Source organism: Alosa pseudoharengus, unplaced genomic scaffold, assembly GCF_046254945.1.
Source record: "Alosa pseudoharengus isolate Yale_2024_CS ecotype anadromous, Long Island Sound unplaced genomic scaffold, YU_APseudo_1.1 YU_APseudo_1.1_scf_13, whole genome shotgun sequence".
Classification (NCBI taxonomy): Eukaryota; Metazoa; Chordata; class Actinopteri; order Clupeiformes; family Clupeidae; genus Alosa; species Alosa pseudoharengus.
Genome location: NW_027468598.1, coordinates 4,634,908 through 4,660,614, shown reverse-complemented (window position 1 = coordinate 4,660,614; position 25,707 = coordinate 4,634,908). Strand labels below are relative to the sequence as shown.

Sequence of the window (25,707 nt, the reverse complement as noted above, 5' to 3'; positions counted from 1 at the left end):
GAATGCTTAATAAGAAGACACTATTTGACTTATCTCTCCTCCTTCCATAAAATGTGCTTGTTTTGATGTCAACCATTTTTGAGAACCAGGAAGAGGAGGTTCCCAGCAACCCAGACAATCATATGATATATCATTAGAAAGCCCAGGATGTCCTCTTTAAAAGACCACGGGAATCTGATACCATATCCTTTTCCCAATGACCTTGTTGTGTTCTGGTCAGGATCAGGTCAGGTCAGGTCAGTATACTTATGTCAGAAATACACTGCACTTCTGTATTGTTCTGGTAGTTTGTTTCATTGTGCTTTTAGTGAGGCAGGGAGAACCTGTCATATGATTCTACAAAACCAAACCAAATGTTCTGCTGCATGTTTAAACTATGATATATTCAATGTGAAAATCATGAATAAGGTGAGTTATACTTAGATACTTTTGTTAATATTTTATATTAGGTTCCAAAAGTACATTTTATGTGTGCACACAGACATTTTTATGTTGTATGAATTATATAATTAAATAAGTAATAAAAACATTCTGTCCATTAGACATGTCATCAGTAGCACCCTCTTATGGGTGATAAATCACATTTACATCAGCAATCAAACCTGGCCCAGCAGATGCACAAATACAGCAGTTTCATAAATAGAGTAGTATTGTCCTGCATACTTCATTCTTTCACTTGTTAATTAACACACTGCATTGAGAAAAGAGTTAGGTCTCAAGATCCGGATTACTTTCCGTGAGTTGTAGCTGTACTCAAACTGCAGGCTTTTGCGGAAGAAATTCAAATGTCCTGTGGAAATCAAATAATGAGTTAGAATCCATCAACCTCATTGTGAGTTCAATATGACATATGTTTTTCTTGAGCGCTTGTAAATGAGTGGGATGGTTTGACATACCATAATGATATGCAGCAGCGTCCACTTCCTCTCCTATTCCAGGGAAATCATCCTCAATGGATCTGGGATATCCACTGTCCATCTGGCCTGATTCTTCATCATAGCTGTGAAAAAGATGATTACCCCGTTGGTGTTTCCATCATACAGTGATGGTGTAAATGGATTTGATTATTTACAATATATCCAGATATAAAAGAGATGTGTGATATTCCTCATCCTTTCTATGACTGCTTTGGCAATACGTTTGGCAGATAGAAGACAAGACAGAAAGAGGACAGCGAAATTAAAGGAGAGAGACATAGCTCACCTCCAGTAGTCTTCGTCAGTGAAGAGAAGGGTCTTGCCCGTGTCTGGAATGTACACAGCAGCATCTATTTTTCTGATTTTCTTTGGTAGGCCCAGTTTATGGATGTATTTCGGGTAGCCTTCCACCAGGTCGTAGCCATTGAGGGCCCACATACGGATGCCTGTCAGAGTTCAGAGCACCGTCATTAATTCACTGACTGCCCGTAAGCCTTATAGACATGTCCAGACATGTTAGGAGGAACAACCCGTATGAGAATAGCCACAGCCTACCACTGAATATGTACACCCTGTCCTTGCTAGGGTTCTCAAACGCAGCGTCCACTCTGTTTGGGAGCATTGGCCACGTGGACTTGATCAGGGTCAGCTCAGGCTCAGGCATGTTTTGATGCAGTCGCCAATAAAATCTACCCAGCAACAGCAAAGGGGTAAAATACAGTCAAGTCAAAGCATCAACGTATCAATGTCACCAATAAATATAGAAGATACAGTAACATACAGTATATGCATATTCATGCACACAATATATTGAATTAGAACAATGAATTATATTGAATTATATATATTAAATTAGAACAATGGATTACTGGACACACCTCCCTTTGAAGACAAGTGTTTCTCCTCTAAGCTCTGTCACGGCATCAAATGTCAGCATTGGGTCACATTTGTTTGGGGCCACTGGCTTAGGATGCACTTTTTTGTCCGAATCAGGGTTTTTCCCTATATTATGATTTCAGGATGGAGGGTTGCAATGATGTAAGTGTGGGAATATGGCAAAATATTGATCATGATATATATCAAAAAATCAAAACATGAAACATCACTCAAGAAGTAACACCTTGGAAACTGCACTCACCATAGAGAGACTGTATCCCTTCCACATCATCTTCAGACAGGGGGTATCCTGTAGTGTACGAGTAGATGGGGAACATCAGGGCCCCTGGGTCTGCAGAGTGAGCCAGGCCGAGGGCGTGACCGAACTCATGGACCGCCACCCGAAACAGATTATACTCTAGATAAGATGAGTACAGGAGCAGAGTTCAGTTGGTAGATATGGCGAGCCAAACAAACCAACAGCCTGGCCAACACAGACACCACCTATTCAGCTGCACTTTGCGCTCAAGTCAAGCTGTGCTAACCTAAGACCATTGCGCGCTGTCCAATGTTACAACTGCCCTATCGAGTTGGCCGACACCGCCTATTCAATCTGCGCTAACATAACCAGCAATAAAATTTAAATAGTTATTAGCCTACAACTGGTGATAACAGCACTAATATTGTTAGAACAGCTAGATCGTAGCTTACTGTTAACATTACTGTAAATCAACACCCATAAGTATTTCTGGGTTAAAATATTGCAAAGCAATTTGGTCACTTTATGTTATGCTCCTATCACTTAACATAGTCAAACGTTGTGCATGTCATATCAGAACATGAAATAATATGGTTAGGTGCCATACACTATTCCCATAGCTAGACCCTAATTCACTGACCCTAATTGACTGAACAGATCCAACACCTTAAAGCTTTACCTTCTGAGTCTTCTGTCCACTTCTCATCTTCATCAAAGTGGGTGTCTCCTCCAAGGCCCTGACCAGGGGGATAGGCATGGGCCAACAGACCATTTGGACCATCAAAAGGATTGAAGTCTCCGTGCTCTGAGGAAGTGGAAGAGTTTATTTTTATGAACGTTTCACAACAAGGCTCTCACTAATTTACTCATCTGCATAAGCAACAACAAAGTCATGGAAAAGCATGAATGCCTAACCTCCATGTCCAAACTGGATCATGATGTCTGCAATGCCCTCTTTTATCCTCTTGAAGGTCAGAGGGGTCACACCGCTCCACACCTTCAGTGCTTTATGGAGCACCTTGTCCACATCGGAGTTGGGTAAGTCAGGAGTGTAGTTGACTATTCTAAAGAGCAAAGCCACGACAATCATACAATCAGTCATACTCTTTTGATGGCTGATGTCTTCCCATTCTTATGTTCTACTTCTTTATCCAGTGTTGTGTGAGTTACCTGTATGTCACTTCGTTTTTTTCCCATTTGAGGTTCCTGGGGAAGACGTTGTATTCAGCCACATCAGGAACTCCACACCTGGGCTGCTGCATGACCTCCAGGGTCTTGTCATCAAGGCTGCCCGTCACCTCCAGGCCGAAGAAAGCCTGCATCTCCCGGACTTTGCTCTCAAAGCTGCCTGAGGGCTTACGGGATCCCTGGAGTCCATTTGGCAGGTGGTAAAACTTACGGAGATATTTCTGAACACAAGGAAAAACAAAAGGAAGGAGGGTTAATTCAATAGAGAAGTGTTAAATGAAATGTAATATCACAATGTTCTTACAGACCAAACATTGATTTTAGTAGGAGTGAAATTATAGCTGTCAATGTAATGAGATGTAATTCTGCCGTTTTGCTGAAAGAGGTATTTTGTTCAGCTGGAAGTCAATGGCCACAGATTTTTCCCACAGATCCCAAACATATTTTCACCCTGATATCTGTCATATATCATATTAGCTTTCTAAATTTCATAATTCTATTCCTTTCATAACTACATGTGTTGTGTATCTGATTTAGTCCTGTAGATGCTGACTTACCTCAGCTAACAGGCGGTTGTCAGTCTCTTCCGAGGAGAGGGGCATTCCAGAGCCCAGGGCCAGCAGGGCCAGGAGGAGGGTGCAGGTGAGCTCCATGCTGAGAGTCTGTAGGCTGTGGCAGGCTGAGTCGCTCTCCGCCTTATATCTGGACTCCTCCACCAATCAGTACAAGGCGCTGGTGAATCATGAGAAAGTACCTAACCACTGTGAGACTAGCAGTCCAAAAGTGCTTAGTTTCACCCTGGGCTTTCTGTGGTCCTTACAGGAATGCCTGAAGGACCCCTGAGTCTGCAATGATATCACCACATGGTGCAAAGCTGTCATAATATTAGAAGGAACAGCAATGACGGACTGGCAGGAAGTTGAACATGTTGCGGGGGGGGGGGGTTAGGCATGCATGTAGGAAAACTGAAGCTGAAACTGAACCCTGAAGCTGTTAGATCACCTGGAATGATACTCAGATGTCCCAGATTCAATATGGAAGAGCACTGCTTTAGAGTTGTACTGCTAAGGTAATACACACAGCCAGGAGTAGATTCTGACCGAGACTGTAATCTATCTTCAAATTGGGCTGTAGTATGAACTGAAAAAAGTGTTTTTAGATGGAAATTATTTACACTTTATTGCTCCAAAGGGAAGGTGTGCTGCATAGCATTAGCATGAGATAAAGTTAAAGTGTTAACATGTTACATTTTAACACACATTAATGACGATAACAACAAGCTTCTACACTGATCCATTAGATAACAAAGAAACATGAAACATTCATGAGACACAACACTTACTCCAATGTCAGATTAGAACGACTGTAAAGACTGCTTTAGAATAGTAAAGTTTGTAGGGGAAAAAGAAAACAGTGCTCTTGCAGTTTGTATATTGGCTATGAAAGGGGTGTGATGGGTTGGCTACAATTCTATTAGAGAAAAAAAGAACATATCAATTAATATGAAAAATGCTTTCCAGTGGTAGCCCCTATGATTTTTGAACTAGTTTTAGGAAATGGGTCTGCCTCGTGAGAGGCATGTGAATGTACCTAAAGGCTCTATGTGTCTATTTAAAGGGACTTATATTTTCCAGACAGAACTGGCAACCCATGATAATGATGTGGCTCCATGCCTCTTTGAGTAACCATCCCAGAATGCAATGGACTCTGGGTGGCACCCATCCCAGACCTGGCATATCAGGACAGGATTCTATTCTAAGGTCAGCTGCTGTCAGGGGCTAGATTAGGACAATCATGTCTGTAACCATGTCTGAATCAACACACAGCAAGCCTGTACAAGATGCAATACGCCTATGATTTCAATACTATGGTAACACATTGCTTTTGGAGAAAAGGACAATAAGTTGATAATGGTGTCACTGTTTTGGACTATAGTGTTCTCTGGGTTGTTTTTGGATGGGAACATGGCTGTGCACAGAAATGCAAGCACAGACAGGACCCTTGAGTGGCGTGTCTTTCCGTGCCAGAATTCCTGGTGAGTGACTGGGTATCTTGAAGGGTGTAGTTTCACAATTAGGGAACCCCATGACCTGAGCAATATGAACTACCATATATTTACACAGGTATGTCAATAAAAGCCACTTATTCTGCAGCCCTTAAGCCCAGGCTCAGAGACAGGGTAAATAGACAAATATGCAGCACTTCTGCATCTGACGTGTTTCAGGAAGGACTTGGCACAAATAACTCAAACATGTTGACACATCCTGTCTGGCAGAGCTTGAGCAGTTCTTTGAAATGTTGAAATGTCTTCTTCTGAATATGGGGGAATAGAGAAATGGTAGGCTTAGCAGAAAATTACCAGTATATTTTCAATGTGTTCTGAGCACATCTGAGATCATTTTCTGACTAATTTTGCTTTGATCCATGATTAATCCATGATTGTTCTTGTGACAATGGGCCTGTCCATATGCTCCAAAGTGTATGAGTACCCCAGTAGGATACCTCTTTTCTATCAGCTGTGGTCAAAGGGGGAACGGTTGAGACACCATGTGGTTGGTACTTCCCTTCAGATTCTTGAGTCACCTCAGTAAGTCATTTTCTGAAAAAGTAGGTTAGTCATGGGTCAATTCAGCGATATAAGCATGCTCAATGAACTAGTGGGATCAGCGTGGAAATGTCTGCTATGATAAGCTGTTGTAAACAGGCCTGAAGACACAACCTCTAATTGAAAAGCTCTGTGCGGGTGGTATGGCTGATGGACACACTGAACACACACACACACACACACATGCGCGCCCACACTCAATCATGGGCTGTATTCCAGGACACTTATCCACTTCAGATCCATCAAAGGGTAGGCCTTTTTTTTACCAAAAGAAGCAAGAAGAGATACTACATTCCTTTACTGGCAAATCGGACAAATATACAGCTATTTAGATCTTTGGTCTACAGTATAGATAGAAATATGGAGACAAAACCCATGTCTAAAATTGTTTTTTAATGCAGCCAAATGCACATGTCGATAACTATTTTGGATCACTGGAATCCAGAATGATTTACACTCTAAACAATGGAATTATGTTAACTCAAATCTGTTGTTGATTATGAGTCAAAACTACATTGGTGTTTTAGTCCAACTTGCATTACGAAAAACATACAAGATCCCAAGGGCGTAGGTTTGATCTCAGCTTTGGTGGGGACACATGTTCTTTGGTGGCATAGATGATCTATGTATACAAAGCACAAAAAGGGGCAAAAATGTACATGTTGAAGGGCTCGACTGGCTGGGGCACCTGCACCGTATGCCAACAACCCGGGTTCGATTCCCACCCCGTGGTCCTTTCCGGATCCCACCTCAACTCTCTCTCCCACTCGCTTTCTGTCATTCTCCACCGTCCTATCTCATTAAAAGGCATAAAAAAGCCCCCAAAAATATACTTAAAAAGATAACCAGTGTTGGGGAAGTTACTTTTAAAAAGTGGTGTTTGCTCGTTACTCGTTACTTCTCTTAAAAAAGTAACCCGTTACTTTACTTAGTTACCCTCTATGGAGAGTAATTCTTTACATTACTCATTACTTTTATGTTGCTCGACTTCGGCCAGAACCCAATACCTGTTCCTGAATGTGTAGGCCTACAAAGCTTCAACACCACCACATCTTATTATATAGCCTTATACTGTACTATTCATTAAACAGGCTTCCCTGAAATTGGTGCAAAGCTGGTGCAAATCGTATGCAGGTTAAGTCCATATTCCAGGACAATCGTTCACTTTGTGATACAAGCACCAAAATTGGCATGAATAATCACTAGAACCTACTTTTTGAGGAAAGCACATTAGCCACCTGAAAATCCAACACGGCGGACATTTTTCAAGATGGCCGCCACATCAAATGTAAGAAAAACGTTTTTTGCTGTAGAACTTTAATGGCTGGGTGTATTTACATGATCTAGACATAAATTTGTATGCATTTTAACATGGCAAAATAAATGGTGCAAAGAAAGAAATCTATTTCAAGGCTAGTTTCCAAGATGGCGGCCAAAAATAGTTGGACTGCACTCGAAAATCGTTTATCGAAGCTCACTCTCGAATATCGTTGATCCTCTTTCTCAATCGAATACCATTTATTCTCTCTCTCGAATATCGATCAAGGCCATACTTCTTTAAGTTGGGAAGACTGGTGTGAAAATAGGCAGATGAAGAGTCCACAGTTTCAATTCTGGGAGCTTGTGATGTCAATGCAATTGGTGATGTTCTCTTTGATCAGGTCTTTCAAAGAAGCAAACTTCACTTTGTATTGTCAATCATTGTCTGCACTCATCCCCTTCTTCTTTGCAAACAATAATGTCAACTATGCTAGATGGCTTTCCATACACCTTAGATACCTGGTCTCTTTACAACAAACACATCCTCAGTTGGCCAATGAATTTCAGCAAGGGAACTTTGTGGTCCACAAGACCCACAAAGTTTTGCGGATTGGCTTTTGGGTTTCTAGCTTACCTAATTGTGACTTGGTGTCCAGACAATGTGGTGATTGTGACCAAAGAAGAAAATGTTCTTTGCATAAACCTGACAGCCTGGAAGACCTAAGTCCTTGCAACCATGAAGAGGCTGACACTAGAATCTTTCTGCATGCCCTTCATGCAGTTGCGTGTAACCTGCATTGTGTCGAACCTGTGCGATTCAGCCCTGCACACGCCCGGACTCAAACCCGCGAATAGCAACCCCTTGGATTGGCAGTCGAGCGTGCTGACAATTGAGCTAAAAGCCCAGGCTACTAGCTCGCATGCCAGCAGCCCTCTTGAGGCGTCGGGGAGTGAGGTTTACCAACGTTCCACACACACAGCTAAGCTACATGCGTGCAGAAGAAATCTGTGTTGATTAAGGCCTGTGACACGGATATTCTTGCTATTGCACTCAGTGTTTTTGGGACTCTATTGGATGCAGGCTTAGAGGAGCTGTGGATTGAATTTGGTCATGGTAAGTCTGTCAGGTGGCATACTTTTTGTCCATGCCCTCACTGGTTGTGATGTTGTGTTAGCCTTTCGTGGTAGAGCTGTTTGCACGGAAGCAGAGGTCCTATGATGCCATTCCACCAACAAGGGCGTCTCTTGCTAAGCATGTGAAGTGTGCAACCTATCAGGCTGTCTGTATCTGGGGCCAGGCAAGTATATATCAAATGAATATGGAGAGTCCTGCCAACTGGGTTGGAGGAAAGAAGGTGACATTTGGCAAGTAGTGTGGATGACACTCCCACCAATTGCTGAGAGCTGTCAACAATTGACTAAATGTGTCAAGACTGAGGGCCAGATGTACTAACACTTTTGCGCCCACTTCAGGCGTATTTGTTTCGCAATGTGCGTGTAAAATCATTGCGAGGTATGTACAAACAGGCCGCAATGATGTAAAAGCGCAAACTGCCTGTAGCGTGAGCTGAAAGTGGCAGATTGCATTTTTCATGTCATGCATATGCATTCATGGGAGGATCCAGGGGAAAGTGGGAGTTTAGCGTAAAAAGATGGGAGGGGAAGAGTAAAGAGCGCCTAATTATGTATTCCACTGTATGTACAAAGACTGCTCCTGAAAGCGCACGTCTATTCTGCGCCTAAATACTTCCGCCTTGTAAAAGCAGGTGTTAATCCAAATTGCAGTTCAATGTGTCAATAAGAGAACCTTTCAAAGGCAACAGAATCGCTATTTAGAGCACCAGTTTTTGTGGTGAAAGTATTTGTAAAGCAACCTTAACTTTCGTTGGCCTTTCGAATGTCTTACTTTCACTTTCACGACATTTACTTAAACTTTCCTACTTGCTAGATTTGACCAATCTTCCATAGCCTACGTGCAAAAGATCAGAACTACTGATCTTTATTATCTCCCTGCTTGTTTACATCTTATCATGTATGGTATTATTTCATGATCGCTAAACGTTTGATTCTTTTTAATGTTGTCATCAGTTAACTTCATTCAACGGGGCTTGTATGTAGGCGCTGCCATTCAGTTGTGGACGTTCGTAAATTGCGTTTATGGGCGGAGAAAGGCAGAGAAAGGCGCAGTTTACACTAAGGATTGAACGATTGATAAATACGACGGAAACTTATGTTTAACAATCTGCGGTGTGTCCATGACTCTGATAACACTACGTTCGCAAATGTATGTACATCTGGCCCTGAATGTCTGGGAAGATGTAAATGCTACAGCATTAGGGTCATTCCACGCCAACTCAGCTACCCATGTACATGACACCTCTCAGATTTTGCTGAAAAGCGGTGAAAAAAAATGCCTTATGTTACCAAACAAAGGCAGAGTTTTGTGGCTGATTTGACATTTTTCTTTGTTAGTGCAGAAGATATTAAAAAACATGAGGAAACATACGAATTGGAGAGACATTACGCCTCGGCCAAAACGATCATTGGAACACGATCGCATCATTGCTTTAAACCAATTTCCAAAAATAAGATATGGATGAAAATAATATCACAGGATACAATATTCACAGATGTCGATGCAAAACAACAATCGGATTCAGAACACTTGGATACAGAACAACAGGCAGAACACTCGCAGTCAGATCAGCCACAAAACTCAGTTTTCCAGCCAGGAAAATACATTGCCTTTGTATCTATGATGATGACTGTTTTATTGGAAACATTGTTGAACGTTCAGATGAACATGGTGACGTTTTTGTGAAATTAATGAAGTGTGTCAACAACATCCTCAAATGGCCATCAGACCAAAGACAGATCCCCTGTTGGGTGCCATTCCAACATATCATTTGTTGTGTCAGTGTGCCAGACATCTATGGACGCAGTGCTCGCCAATACAAACTTGACCAAAAGGACCATGACAAAATGATGCCACTGCTTCCACAATTTCTCGGATAATACTTAAAGACACTATTCCATTTCATTTTCAATTTAATTTTATTTGGAGAGTGACAGGGGCAAGGAAAAACTCCCTTTTATTTGTAGTGTTCTTACACTATGTAACATTCTTGTTATTTAGTTATTTAAAAGTTTGATGGCGGGTCTCTTTCATGGGGGATAATGGGTTAATCCGTCTCAGTGACAGTCTCAGTATTTAATTGTTTGCCATCACTGAGCATTATACTATTTCCACTATTTTCATGCTTTATATTTCACTAAATTCTCCCTGATCTACATTCCAGACTTCTGGAAACAATGTACAAATTGGTGCATTATGAAGAATAAAATTCATATTATGGAGCTTCATAGTCAAACATTTTATTTCATTAAAAAAGAAAGAACAAATATGTATCTTTATCTGGTATAAATCCCATTAGGATCATCAAGTGCCCACATGGTCATTTGGGGGTCCAAATATGGGGTTCCAAAAGAGTCACCTCTGCCGGAGAGGGTTTTTGGACCCCCATGAAACCCCCACCAGTGGTACCATACACTTCAAATTCATTTTGGCAAGAGCAATGTTCCCGCATATAACAAATAATCCTGTTTAGAATAAATATGATCATTAATTGTGGTGCTACGGCCACCCAAAAAGTGAAAAATCACACATGCCGTCAACATTTTTTAGGACTTTAGTGACCCACCTCTCACCCAAACAGTAAGGTATGTTGATTCTGCCTCCAGAATTGTGTACAGGTTACAATGAACTACCACACCAGTTTCCAGCCTTCTACCACTTATGGGCTTCCAAAAATGGCAAAGGATGAAATGTGAAATTCCAATGTGTCAATTAGGGCCGTGGCACCCGAAATTCAAATGGACGCCATGGGCAAACCGTTTGAGATATTTACCTGAAACTTCAGATTCCCTCGTTTGGTAACATAAGGCATATTTTCACCGCTTTTCAGCAAAATCTGAGAGGTACCATGTACATGATACCCCGATATTGGCTGTTTTCACATGGAATGACCCATTAGTCTTGAGTGTACTCCTTTGTGTGCCTGCAAATGCAATGATTAAATTAATTTTTAATACAGACATTCTGATATGGCTAGCTACAGAGCAGAGGTGACTCTGTCACTAGAGAGTCTCTTTCCCACACATTTCCTGTTAGTCTTTGTTCTATTGAGGTAATACATGGTACACACACACACATATCTATCTATCTATCTATCTATCTATCTATATATATATATTAAAAAAAACACATGCATTTACTTAGTCCCCCTGCCCCTCTGAAGTTCCGTTTAAACTAGTGATAATTTCCCGATCCAGCCCTGTCTCTCTTTCCTGCTAATTTCTTGTTATATTGAAATTATATATATTAAACTGAAAAAAGAACATGTGCATGCCCCTGCCCCTGCTGAAGTAACCTAACCAACATATGTTTTATTAACAAAAAACTATTTAATTATGCTAAAATTAGCACTAAAATGTGCTATTTTCCCCATTAATTGCGTCTACTGTATCTTCACAATTTAACACATTCTTTGACATTTTATCGTAGAATGGGAAAGTCCAGACCCTTTTACCTATATTTAGATATCAAGATCATCAAAATGTAATTATCCAATCCCAATCCAAGTCAAAAACCAAGTATAATGGCTTTCAATGGTGGCCATCTTGGAAAATCGCGGCCATATTGGATTTTTTGCGTGGCTAATGTGCTTTTTGAAAAAGTGGGTCCCAAAGAATATTTGTGCCAAGTTTGATGCTTGTATCACAAAGTGAACGATGGTTTCACTAATCTGCCGCACTAATAGGCTGGAAGTTGAGTTAACGGCAGTGGACAAAAGTTTCTCACCAGGGCAGTTTGCACCTTACACTCACATTCCTCTCCTTAGTTTCAACGAGTTTGAAGTAATGGAAATACCTCAAAAGTTAGTGTTTGCTGCTTCTTGCTTGCCATGATTACTCTTCATGCTACCGGCCTCTGTCACATACCGTCCGTGTGGAGCATAGACAGGTGTGGAGCTCCTGACTATTGCACAAGCGTGCAGCTGAGAAAGCAGTGTCGCTGTCAAATCTGTCCCTGGGAAAAATAATGTTGCACTGAATTGAAAAATAAACTATATTTCTTCCTGTGTCATCCTGTTATCCTGGCCATTGGAATCAGTCCAGATAGCAGTTTGCTAAAATATTGATAAATATTGACCTCTAAACCTACGCCCATGCAAGGCAATTAAAAACAGGAATAGTGAAGTTTGATGATCTTGCAAAGGATCATGGTAATCTAGGAGCCGTGGCCTATTGGTTAGCGCTTCGGACTTGTAACCGGGGTTGCCGTTTCGAACCCCGACCAGTAGGCACGGCTAAAGTGCCCTTGAGCAAGGCACCTAACCTCTCACTGCTCCCCGAGCGCCGCTGTTGTTGCAGGCAGCTCACTGCGCCGGGATTAGTGTGTGCTTCACCTCACTGTGTGTTCACTGTGTGCTGAGTGTGTTTCACTAATTCACGGATTGGGATAAATGAAGACCAAAATTCCCTCACGGGATCAAAAGTATATACATATACTTACTTACTTATACAACTTAGGTAGGCTAACACTCAAAACACTGTACTTACAGTAACAGTTATGAGTTAATCCTTGAAAAAACAAAAGTTTTGTTGAATAATTCTTTTTTTAGTTTGACTGCTTGAGTTTTAAGTGTTTCTGTGTATGCATGCATTCCTGCACACCTCGTACTTAGATGACAATCTGTGAATGTATCTCCCTCCTCCCTGTCTCTTCCTGTTTGAACAAACCATTGTTTCCAGGCTGTCTTCCACGCATCAAAACAAACACTTGGCAGGCACTCTGTAGACATTTCTTCATAGTCTGGTGATCAAGTGTTCCTTGGGCTGTACTTTAGGACGGTCGGAGCAATTCAGTTATTTACTTACCCCAAGTGTCTGGGAGGATCTCTTACAGGTAGTCTGATACTTAGGGTAGACAGTAGGTTTTTATGATAGTTGTTAAAAAACTTCATTCATATCTGTAATTTAGAAATGCCTGTGTAAAAAATATGTGAATATCCACGAAAACTAATAACAAGGAAAGGCTCTCAGGATAAATGTCTGAATCATTCACAAAATCATTCCACAATGATATAGTTTTGCATGTCATTGTCATAGTGTGTGGAAGCTGTCAGTCGTATTAGCTAGAATGATATTTGAAACAGTACTTTTTACCATCGTTATACCTACCATATACCTACAACGGTTAAGTGTGCAGCTATGCTGGGGCAAAGCCAGGTGAGACAAAGTTTGATCACAGATTACAAACACTCATTTTATTCCTCTATACCCCATAGCGGCCGTCGACAACTGTTCTATATTCTTCGTACTGTACATAAAATAGACATCCTCATTTGTAGTTTGTGTAGGGAATTTGGGGGGTCCTGATATACCCAATCATAAATGTAAGCATTCTATGGGTTTCCCGTGGTCAAAAAAGGTAAAATAGACATCAAGTTTCACTTATATCTTTAACACATCATTGGCTCAAGAGACAGTTCCTACCTGCCTCAAGCAGTCTGTTATTGTTCCAGTACCGAAAAACAAAAGTCCATCATGTCTAAATGACTACCGCCCAGTAGCCCTGATGTCTACAGTGATGAAGTGTTTTGAGAAGCTTGTGAAAAACATTATCTGCTCATCCCTCCCTGCCTCCTTCGACACCCTCCAATTTGCTTACAGAGCCAACAGGTCTACAGAGGATGCCATCTCAAACCTCATGCACACCACCTTAACTCACCTGGAGGAGAGGAATGGGAATTATGTGAGGATGCTGTTCATTGACTTTAGTTCAGCATTCAACCCGATAGTACCTCTCACCTTGGTCACAAAGATGAAGGCCTTAGGACTGAACACCACCCTGTGTCACTGGATATTTGACTTCCTCACCAACCGTTCACAAGTGGTTAGAGTGGGGGGTCTGACATCTGACTCATTAACCATCAGCACTGGTGCTCCCCAGGGCTGTGTTTTGAGTCCACTGCTGTACAACATCTACACACATGACTGCAAAGCCAACAGTAGTCATACCATCATCAAGTTTGCAGATGACACAGTGATCTTGGGCCTGATTAGTAACAACAATGAACAGCTCTACTTGGATCAGGTTGATGAGGTGGCACAGTGGTGTCAATCTAACAGCTTTACACTGAATATCAATAAAACCAAGGAAATGGTAGTGGATTACAGAAGGCAGCAGCAGAACTACAGTTACACCCCACTAATGATCAGCGGGCAACCTGTAGAGAGAGTCACAAGTTTTAAATACCTTGGTGTCCACATTACTGAAGACTTAACATGGACTGTTAACACTCAATATGTTCTGAAGAAGTCCAGACAACGACTCTACTTCCTTCGTCAGCTAAGGAAATTCAAAGTTTCTACATCCATCATGAAGGCCTTCTACACTTCAGCGGTTGAGAGTGTTCTAACTGGTAGCATCATCACCTGGCATGGGAACTCCACAGTTAGAGTTGTAGTACTCTGCAGAGAGTAGTGCGCTCAGCTGAACGTACTATAAGAACTCAACTCCCTGCTCTACAAGATATCTATTCCAGAAGAGTACTCTTAAGAGCCCAAAAGATTCTGAAGGACTCTTCTCATCCTAACAATGGATTATTCCTACCGCTGAAATCAAGAAGACGCCTATGTAGTCACAAAGCCAGAACTGAGAGACTCAGGAGAAGTTTTTATCCCCAGGCCATCCGAACTCTGAACTCACACTATACTGACTTTGCACACATTCACTCCTCAGCACTCTCAAACATTTCCCAACTCTGAACTCACACTATATTGTCTTTGCACTCATTCACTCCTCAGCACTCATGACCCCCCCCCCCACACACACACACACACACACACCTACAAGACTTTTAGCACTTTTACATCCCTCTCCCTATGCTACAGACCTTTTATTATGACATCATATAGGGATTGTCAAAGGTTTTTTTTTTTTTTTTTTTTTCCGTCATCTACTTCCTGAATTTTTGGTCAACGATACCCGGGACACCGAACCACCGGGGCACATGAAATTTGATGGGTATGTAGCCCTACTAGACTTTTACGAAAAAAAAATCGTTTCGTCCCCGGGGGCCACTCCCCCCCCCCCGTGCTGGGCCCCCCGAACCGCAAAAAAAGCAGTTTTTCCTAAATAACTACCTGAACCGTGGCACTGAGGATGAAGAATCTTTTATGGTATGTTGGTCTCAAGGGCCATCATCAACCTGGCCCATAATCACTCATTTGTGATTTGCACCCCCCCGGTAAAAAATGAAAAAGCAATATTAGTCTGCTTTAGTCGCCCCTATCTTCAGTTAAGATGTTCAGAACTGCACCAAATTTTATGTGTATGATTGACCTGGCATTCTCTGGGGGTTTATAAATAAAAATTACATTTAGTAACTGTACACTCATTGGCCTGTAGATGGCGGTGCACACATATACACATGCACACACACACAGGCACCCACATACTATCGGTATTAGAACGGCCGATACATAATTACAAATTCAGTAGGATTAAAAGAAATCAAAATAAATATTTATCATCATCATCATGGCTGCATTTCCAGTATTGGCGATAAGTAGTCGTTTGTCCACTAGATGGCGCATCGTTGCAGTGAGACGTAATTTTGTTGGAAGTTAAAAGTGGGTTGGAAAAACAATGGATGCTTCCTACAAGGACTGTTTACCGCAGAGAACGTCTAAGAAGGATAGGACAATGTTCACATGAAATGTAATTCCCATTTCTTCTTGAAGCCGGAACGGATGTACAGGACTGAGCGGTGGTCATATTTTGTACCGCTATGCGGTACATCTAGTTTATTTTCTTATTCCATCACACATCAAAACACACACACACACACACACACACACACACATATTATCTGACTTTCTCCAACTTTTGCACATCTCCATAGAACTTTTTATTTATTATTTTTGATTTCTCCTCCATCTACCCATGTCCCCCCAACACACACACCAAGACCCCTGGCAGTTGGGTTAGCCCCTTGAGCCGTGGATCTGCCCAAGGTTTCTTCCTTGGTAAGGGAGTTTTTCCTTGCACCTGTTGCTCTTGGGTGCTCCTTGTTGGTGCGCCCCCCCAATCCCAATCCCCCCCCCCCCCCCCATAAATGCACAAATAGGCTGACACCAGACATCATTTTACTGCATTTCTTACTTCCAGTAACTATATGCATGTGACAATAAACTTCCTTGTATCCTTGTATCCTTGTAAGTTTGTATTGCTATCCCATCTGGCTCAAAAGCTATAGCCGAATCCCTTTCAGGTGACGGCCATATTGGATTTGGCCGCCATTTTGATCTCAGGGACCATTGGCTCAGGCGCCCTTTTCATTTCAGTATGCCCTCAGCTGCATCCACGCCACATTTGGTGCTTGTCGAACAATGGGGTGTAAGGCCCCATACTACAGTCAAAACTGCTTTTTTGGACAGTGGCTATATTGGAATTGGAGGAATAAGGGGTCCAGATGCACCGGGTCATAAATATTAACATTTCTATGTGTTTCCCATGATCAATTAACCTGAAAAAGATATCAAGTTTGTATTTGTAAGTCATGTGGTTCAAAAGTTATAGTCTGAACCCTTTTCAGGCAGCGGCCATATTGGATTTGGCTGCCATCTTGCCCCCAATCATTTCAGTATGACCTAAGTTACATCTGTGCCAAATTTGGCGCTTTTAGATGAATTTGCGTGAAAATGTGCTTAAAGATGCCCTGCCACACGTATTTCATTACTTTGTGGTAATGTCTGAAGTTCTACCATGGACTCTGTACAATTTTTTGTGGAAAACATGCTTTGGTTACCTTGTTTCAAGCCATTCTAGTGTGGTATTGAAAGCCTGCATGAAGGCTCAGCTCGATTTGCGCCAGTTCTCATTAATGTTCAAGAAGCTAAGCTGCTTGACTCTGATTGGCTAACGGCTAGTAGGTTTCATCCATAACATGACAGCCATTATCAACTAATTTTAGCTTCATGGCATGAACTTAGCTTGGCTATGATAGTATATTTTTTACTACCATATTTCTCTTAACACTCAATCAGGACGATGCAAGATCAGGATCCAGGCTTTATTCTTTTCAATGAGGGGCCAGTGGCAGTGGCCCCAGTGTTTTTCAGACAATGGGACCTGGTGACCTCAAAGTAAATGGTAACACTAAAACAAGGGGCTACATTAAGATTTTTGGAGGAAAAGATCAGTTAATTCACACAGGAATGCTTTTCTCAGAGCAAAGAGATTTCTTAGATGTAATGAAATAATAAAGAGAAAAATAGAATGAGAATTCTTTCATAAATGCAGTGGTGGTGTCTTTTTCTTAAGGGACATATTTATTGAAGTAATCTAAAAGTAATCCTAAAGTAATCACATTATGTTACATGTTTTTGGTAATCTGATTACGTTACTGATTACAAAAATTGGCATGTAATTTGTAGTCAGTAATGGATTACATTTCAAAGTAATCTGACCCAACCCTGGTGGGGGATGTGGCTTTTTGGCCAGCTTCTATTGTCTTTTAATTAAAACTACCCCCTTTCCTGGGAAGTCCTTCAGAGGCCTGGACACATGCTGTTCTACAAACATTAACATTTCACACCTGGTGATAGGCAAAAGGCTATAGACAGGCAAAAGACAGGCTTTCATTGAATTCAAGGATAAACAAAGGATGCTTGCATACAGACCAAAGACACACACAGGGTACACATGGGTACAAAAATCACAGATGACCATAAGAAGTACGCAGTATGTACATTTACAGAAATGAGGCTGATTCACAACACTTTCAGCTAGCGAGTGCTAGCATTGTCCAAATGTGCATAAATAAAACCTGCTAGGCTAGCGAGTTCATTAAACCTGTATAACATAGCACTTCCTTGAGTTCACAATTACGTTTTACTCACAGGCACTGGTCGTAGACTGCGATGGTAGCCTGCTCCAGGCTTCAACAGCAACCTTTTTGCAAAGCCTGTGGCATTGTTCCAAAAAATAAACTGAAGCCATTTGATCCTCAAGTCTGGGTTCTTGGGCAACTTCATGTTGAAGTTTTATTTGTGCATAGCGCACAAGTCCGTTGACATTCAGCCATCCTTGCATAGGCCTACGAAAACTGTCACAGAGCTAAACGAATTTTGTGGGCAAGGTCTCAACTGGGCGAGCTCATGAATAGTAATGAGCCCATCAATTCCACGTCAATCTGAAGAGCTTTTGCAATTGGCCTAATTTCTCTGCTTATTTCTTTTCAGTGGCTAGAGCTGACAGAGGAGTTAGCTGTTCATTTTCACATTCACGACATAGCACAAACACATATGGACCTAACATGTTTAAAAAAATACAAGTAAAAACGGTTTTGTGTGGCAGGGCACCTTTAAGGCCCCCGACTAATAAAATAGTATTGATGTGCATCCACCATTTTTGATGTCAGTGATGATCATATTGATGTAGGCCTAAGAAATTGACAAAATAAAAATATTTAATGTTAGCATCCTCCCGTTTGTAATGACTAACTTAGCTGCCTCTCTTTGGCATCTTTGTATGGCTGTCACTGTGAAAGTCAGTTTGAGTTTAGCTACCACCAGCAAAATATAGACATACTTCAGTGATGGGTCATAGCCTAATTAACCATAAAGTTTATGATAAACCTATGCCAGGTTTATTTGCAGATATATCTTAACACAAAACGTCAACATTAGGCTACTCCTTTCTGGCATGTTCAGTAAAGCATTATCGATATCCCACTTACAGATAGTTATTGCAAACTAGGCTATTACTTATGGTAACACTTTGGGCTGTATTTTGGGTCACCAGCGCATGGCGTAAAGTTCGTTATTCACCCGCGCAAAGTTGAATTCGGTATTTTGCACGGTTTTTTTTAAGCATTGCGCCCAGGGGTGTGGCAGTTAACAACCTAGGGAGGGGACTAGCGCATTGTCTAAAAATCGCTATCATACACCACCTAAACCTGGTCAGAAGTCAATGGCGAGTTGTTCATATGCTATTTTAAGAGCGCATGTAAACAGTCATATTGGTAGGTGCATGCACCATCCTTCTATCATTCATGAACGCACACCAGCGCACGTCCATGCAAAGCATTACAAATTGCACGATTACAATGGGAAACATAATTAGAACAAAGATATTACGAAATACTCTACATCTCATGATGAGTAGTTATTCACCATCATTTGCAAATTGGTAATGACGTTTAAAAGTGATTAGGGGAGAGGCGAGAGACACGTATGGAGCACAGCTGAAGACGCACTGTCACGAGATATAAGCAACTCCACTGCAGGATAAATGTTGTTTTATTCAGTCATTTGAGCAATATTAGGCGAATTGTAGGGTAACCCATTGTCAGTCAATAGTGAAAGTAACTGCATATAACTGTCTTGTCGTTGACTGACTCCTTGGTGAAGTTAGTTTCACTTTGCCAATGAGTTCAAATAGACGAGTGCAAATGCGTGAAGGCTATGCTAGGTTTTAGTAAAGCATGGTTTAAGACTATTCTATATGGTCTCGCAAGCAGCCTCCTTCAAATGCGCCTTTGAATGCCAAAATACCGATGCATTTATTTGACATATCGCTCGTTGCGCCGTTGAAGGGAATGACAGATGTCATTCTCATTGATTTAAAATGATGTTACGCCCCAAACACACCCATATGACTGATTAAAAGACCTAGGAAAACCTTGCTACGCCATGCGCTCCACTTTTGATAGCGAAACCCCTCTCAATGTAAACTGGACATCCTACTAAATTTGAATAGACTTTTGACGAGTGACGACACTAGAATGTCATGATAGGGCCCTTAATTTTAAGGTTCACATGTTAGCCACCAATACATACCTAATTAACACCTGTATTAGTGACTTGTAAGGCAACATTAACCATTTGTTAGGTGTGTATTCACAAATTTCTTGTTCATGACGAATTAGGCCTTTATTATTGATATAATCTTAATAATGACCTTGTAAGCCTTGATCTCTACATACTAATTAGTAGTAAGTACCAAAATAGAATATAAATCCCAAATAGTAGGAGAACAGTTGTAGAATAAGCAAGTGTATGGCTCAACCTCATTGCTGCATTTCACTGCCCAGGTTGCTGTGTGAAATAGCACTTAACTAGATGTACCGCAGAGCGGTACAAAATATGACCGCCGCCCAGTCCAGCACATTTTTTCCACAAAAATAAATCACGCTGAAAGGCCTATATGATTCTAACTGTGTCACTAAATTGCATTATCCACACTCAATTCTCACTGGTATCTGCTAGACAACAAGTACCAAAACATGATTAGTTCATAGATTTCACATGTAAAATTCATTTTATACAACCCCACCCCCATCTTGCCTGTTCATAATTCTGAGAAATTCTTGAATTGTGTGCATGTGTGCGTGTACATGTTTATGTTTATGTTTATGTGTGTGTGTGTGTGTGTGTGTATGTGTGTGTGTGTGCGTGCTTGTGTGTTTGCCTGCGTATGTGTGTTTATGCATGTGCATGCATGCGTACATATGTCTACTGTGTGAGTATGTGTCATACGTATGATTACTGTGAATGTATGTGTGCGTGTGTATCTGTTTATGCACATGTGTGCACATGGAATTGGTTAACATGACCCCAGGAGGCAAACATACGGAAAAAATTGGTCATCCTATGCCCTACGGTTCTCACGATATTCACAGAAAACTGTGTCTGCCCTACCCTCCTTTCGGGGGGTCCAGTACAGCGGGGGGGCTACAGATCAAAACAAAAAACGATGGTTCCATGCTATCCATGTGGGGTTACATGCCCACCAAGTTTCGTGTACCTTTCGTCTTTCAGTGTCCGGGGAATCCTTGTTGGTGTACGGTCACTAAATGTACACATAAATTATTTTATTGTAAGGCCCCCCATGAACGAAAGTTCACAAAACTTGGCATGCATTCGGAGAGTGTCATAATGATCCTACACTTTCAATTTCGTGCAGTTTTGACCATGTCAGCCAGATATATTGTGATGAAAACACCTAATTTTTTGCTTTTTAATTTTTAACTAGGTGGCGCTATACATGAAATAAGTGGTAATGGGATGGGTTGACATGCCCCCTTAAGACCAACATACAAAAAAAAGGTGGACCTCCTAGGCCCTACGGTTCTCGAGATATTCACAGAAAACTGTTTCCGGGCCACCTACAGGCCAGTTGGTGTATAGTAACATAAATTAATTTATTGTGTGGCCCCCCATGAACGGAATTCCACGAAACTTGGCGTGCATTCAGAGGGTGTCATAATGATCCTACACTTCCAATTTCGTGCAGTTTTGACTATGTTAGGTCACAGATACCTGCGATTACAACACCTCATTTTTACTTTTTTGTGTTTAACTAGGTGGCGCTATACATGAAATGAGTGGTTATGGAATGGGTTGACATGGCCCCTTGAGATCAACAAAAAAAATGGTCCTCCTAAACCTTACGGTTCTCGAGATATTCACAGAAAACTGTGTCTGCCCTACCCTCCTTTCGGGGGGTGCAGTCCAGCGGGGGGGCTACAGATCAAAACGATGGTTCCATGCTATCCATATGGGGTTACATGCCCACCAAGTTTCGTCTACCCTGGTCTTTCAGTGTCTCGGAATCCTTGACGGAAATTTGGATATGCGAAAAAGAAAAAAAAAATAAATAAAGAAAAAAATCTGACTAAACCTATATGACCGCCGCTTCGCTGCGCGGCGGTCATAATAACTGGGAGATTGGCTCCCATTCTAAAGTGGAAACTGGTTCCTTGGCAGCAAGCACATTATCATCAGTAATACCTCTGCAGTATGTACTTATTAGTCATGATATGTCAAAATATGGTCCCTGTTCTAAAGTAGAGGCTGGGAGGGTGTTAACAATAGAAAAGAAGATGAGAAAAGTGACAGCACTGACAATGTTTATTTAACAAGTTCTGTAAACATGTTACATTGTACTCTCAATGAGCTCACAAAGCACAAAAAGACTAGCAAAAGCTAGTTTTAACTAGAACTGACAGGATAAAAACACGTCTTTTAAACAAATAAAAAGGGCAAAAGAATTGTCATTCAACACATCTGTGGTGGTCTTCTTTGAAACGGGACCCACCTACCACATATCAAAAACTTGTACACAGCAGGCCTATTTGTCTGAAAACTACAGTAGCAGTAAAGAAATCACACAAAAGAACATTTGGTATTTAATTGCCAGAGTGGACTAGTATTTTATCAGTATTGGGAGAAGGTATTGCTAGTCTTTTGGGGCTTTGTGAGCTCATTGAGAGTAAATTTTAACATGTTTACAGAACTTGTTAAATAAACATTGTCCCAGCCTCTACTTTAGAACAGGGACCATATTTTGAATGAACAATGTATGCACTAGCAATGTATTAAGGGTAAAGAATGTCTGTATTGACCAGGAGTTATAGTCTAGACTGTTCCCATCATATAATTTTTAATAATAATAATGCCTGACTTTAGAATATGGAACCAATTCATGACTAATAAGTACATTCTGCAGAGGTATTACTGATGATAATGTGCTTGCTACCAAGGAACCAGTTTCCACTTTAGAATGGGAGCCAATCTCCCAGTTATTAAGTGCTATTTCACACAGCAACCTGGGCAGTGAAATGCAGCAATGAGGTTGAGCCATACACTTGCTTATTCTACAACTGTTCTCCTACTATTTGGGATCTATTCAGACAGTATACAAGTAGGTTATGCATATTCTATTTTGGTACTTACTACTAATTAGTATGTAGAGATCAAGGCTTACAAGGTCATTATTAAGATTATATCAATAATAAAGGCCTAATTCATCATGAACAAGAAATTTGTGAATACACACCTAACAAATGGTTAATGTTGCCTAACACATGCCTTACAAGTCACTAATACAGGTATTGATTATTGGTATGTATTTGTGGCTAACATGTGAACCTTAAAATAAAGTGTTACCCTACTTATGTATCTGTTCTCTCTCAATGAGTAGACTGATAACCAAAGTGGGTAGCCTACTGTTGTTTTCTGCTCATGGATGACAAGAAAATGTATTTGATACAAGTAGTTTAATGTCTCGTCATCTCATTTATGATTACAAAAAAATAGCCTGCTAATTTGCTACCTTCACTGAGGTACGTCTGAGACTCACAATGTTAGCCTAGGATAGGTTGAAGGTTAGTGAACGAGTGCAACAGGTTCATCATCAACTGATCAAGTTCAGATAAATGATATATTAATTATATAATCATATAAAAAATAGTTCATATCCTCATCATTAAGGGCCAAGTAGCCTAGCTAAAACCCAAAGAAGTGCAAGATAATGAAGATTTTCATTAGCTTTTTAGTTATTCTTGGTTATTTGAAATGTTTCTCAAATTGTCCTTTTTTCTGAAGCATTGTTGTAAAATTCTTTTGGGGTATAAATACAGCCCCCTATGTGCTGAGGTAAAGCACAGTGATATCTCAATAGGTCAATCTATCATGTCTGTGTTGGCCCACATTTGACACATTTGAGCCTAAACAGTGGGGGGAAAAGTGGTCTACTTTGACTTTTGGCATGCCCCATAAGATAAATAAAGATTAATTATGATAACTAACAGTTCCTGAATTGATGCTGTTTATGTAATGTGAATTCATGCTTAACATCAAGGATCTTTTGTCATGCTTTTTGAAGCTTTATTGCCATATTCTTAATAAACATTCATTTAAAGACTTTCAGTGTACATAGAGTGTCACAGTAGAAATGACTAAAATCAATAGATCAATGCAGCTGAATTACTTTAATAATCTATCAAAAATGTTAAATCAAAAGATTAAACCTGGAAATGTAGCCACAAATTATTTTACATTTTCAGACTCTAGCAGACTGCTCTCTTAATGTGTGATACCAGTTAAATGTGAGGGTGAGTCAGTCTGGCAAACTGACTTTATTATTGCAGGCTTCAGATAAACCACAGGCAGCAGAGTAAATATGCATCTGTGATGATCATTCCAGGGATTAAAGTGAAAAAAAATCGTTTGACTGAACTTTTTTCAGGCCATAAGTCATACGTTGTTCATATCTACCTATTAGAGATAGCACCCCTTTTGCGGTCGCGACCTATTGGTTTTTAATGTACAAAAACATGCAAACAGCAAAGTAAAGGGAGTATTCGCCTTATTCACACGGCGGCCATTGTTTAAACCAAAACAAGGCTACAGGGTACACTTACTATATAATTAATGCCACCTACAGGTGAATGCATAGAACATAACAATCCTATGGTTTGTGTACCCTGTAGCCTCGTTTTAGCCGCCAATGGCCGCCATGTGAATAAGGCGAATTGAGTGTTCTTGATTGAGATTGAGTTTTCCTGATGAACAAAAATATATTTTAGTACCATCCCTGACCATTGCTGATTAGCCATTGCTGTTCTTTTCTACTGCAGCAATATTTTAGAAAGGCTTTAACACACTCTTATTTAATTACTTCAGGCCAAAAGTGTTTAAAGGGGTGATTTTTTCTTGTCAATATGCAATTCAACACCAAGTAAAATCTATAAAATCAAGTTGGCAAGACTTCCCATTTCCTCATCAAAGTAACGAATCATAACATTCTAGATATTGTTCATATTTCCATTTGTTGACTCATCCGCATTTAATGAAAACATGGTAATTTTGAGTTTTACAGACAACTCAGTTTTCCAATGAGCAGTCTCTCAGTCTGTGTGTGCTCATGCAGGAGGTCTGTGCATTTGATAACGGCAATCTGGAGACGGTGCTTTTGTCTTAAGCAACAGATTGTATAAGGTTGACAAGAGGTTGCGATATGGTGAGGGACAGGTCGTGTTGCGCTATGAAAGAACATGCGTAGCCTACTTTCTAAACGTAAAAACCGTCAGCCATAGATAAACGTAGCCTACCTCTGTCGTGGTGGCTAGTTGCACTAGGTAGGGAAGATGTCCTGAAGTGCACGAACGTTAACCTATGGCGGTCTTCTGATTGGTGGCGTGTTAAAACGTTTTCCTATTGCATCCATAAACAATTTTCTTGCAGCGAACCGCGCAAAAGCAAACACCTGGCACTTTAATTTCTTTACACCATGGCTTGTTAGTTCTCCCCCGTTTCCAACAGCTGCCCATCTCCATTTATTTTTTAACTTTTGACACCTGCCTTGCCTTCCTTTAGCAACAACGCAACCATGACAGCTACCCAGCTAACAATTTATGGTTTCCAAAACGTTCTGGGAACCATAGTTTTTGGTTTCGGAAACGTTAGTTTTTGGTTCCCAAACGTTACCCTAAGGTTAGTTTTTGAGCAAGTTTTGGTTCTTTTGGTTTGCTGAACGTTCCGGAAACGTTAGTTCTTGGTTATATAAAACGTTCCCTGAACGTTCCCCTAACGTTATCTAAAGGTTGCAAACTTTAGAGAACCTTCCCCTAACGTTCCCCAACCGTTGCAAACTTTAAAAAACCTTCCCCTAACGTTCCCTAACCGTTGCAAACTTTAGAAACCTTCCCCTAACGTTCCCTAACTGTTCCCATAACGTTCCCTAA

The 25,707-nt window shown here is 40.8% G+C and overlaps 1 protein-coding gene across 1 annotated transcript; it reads right to left on the bottom strand.

Annotated features, from left to right (window-relative positions):
• Positions 1 to 462: 462 nt before the first annotated feature.
• LOC143121048 (collagenase 3-like) lies at positions 463 to 3,893 on the bottom strand. The gene is made up of 10 exons (XM_076281449.1): positions 3,798 to 3,893; positions 3,223 to 3,461; positions 2,968 to 3,116; positions 2,732 to 2,857; positions 2,056 to 2,211; positions 1,796 to 1,919; positions 1,473 to 1,606; positions 1,204 to 1,363; positions 897 to 1,000; positions 463 to 790 (listed from the first exon to the last, which is right to left on the bottom strand). The coding sequence occupies exons 1-10, from the start codon at positions 3,891 to 3,893 to the stop codon at positions 684 to 686; spliced, it is 1,395 nt and encodes a 464-aa protein (XP_076137564.1). The 3' UTR covers positions 463 to 683.
• Between the last annotated feature and the right edge of the window lie 21,814 nt (positions 3,894 to 25,707).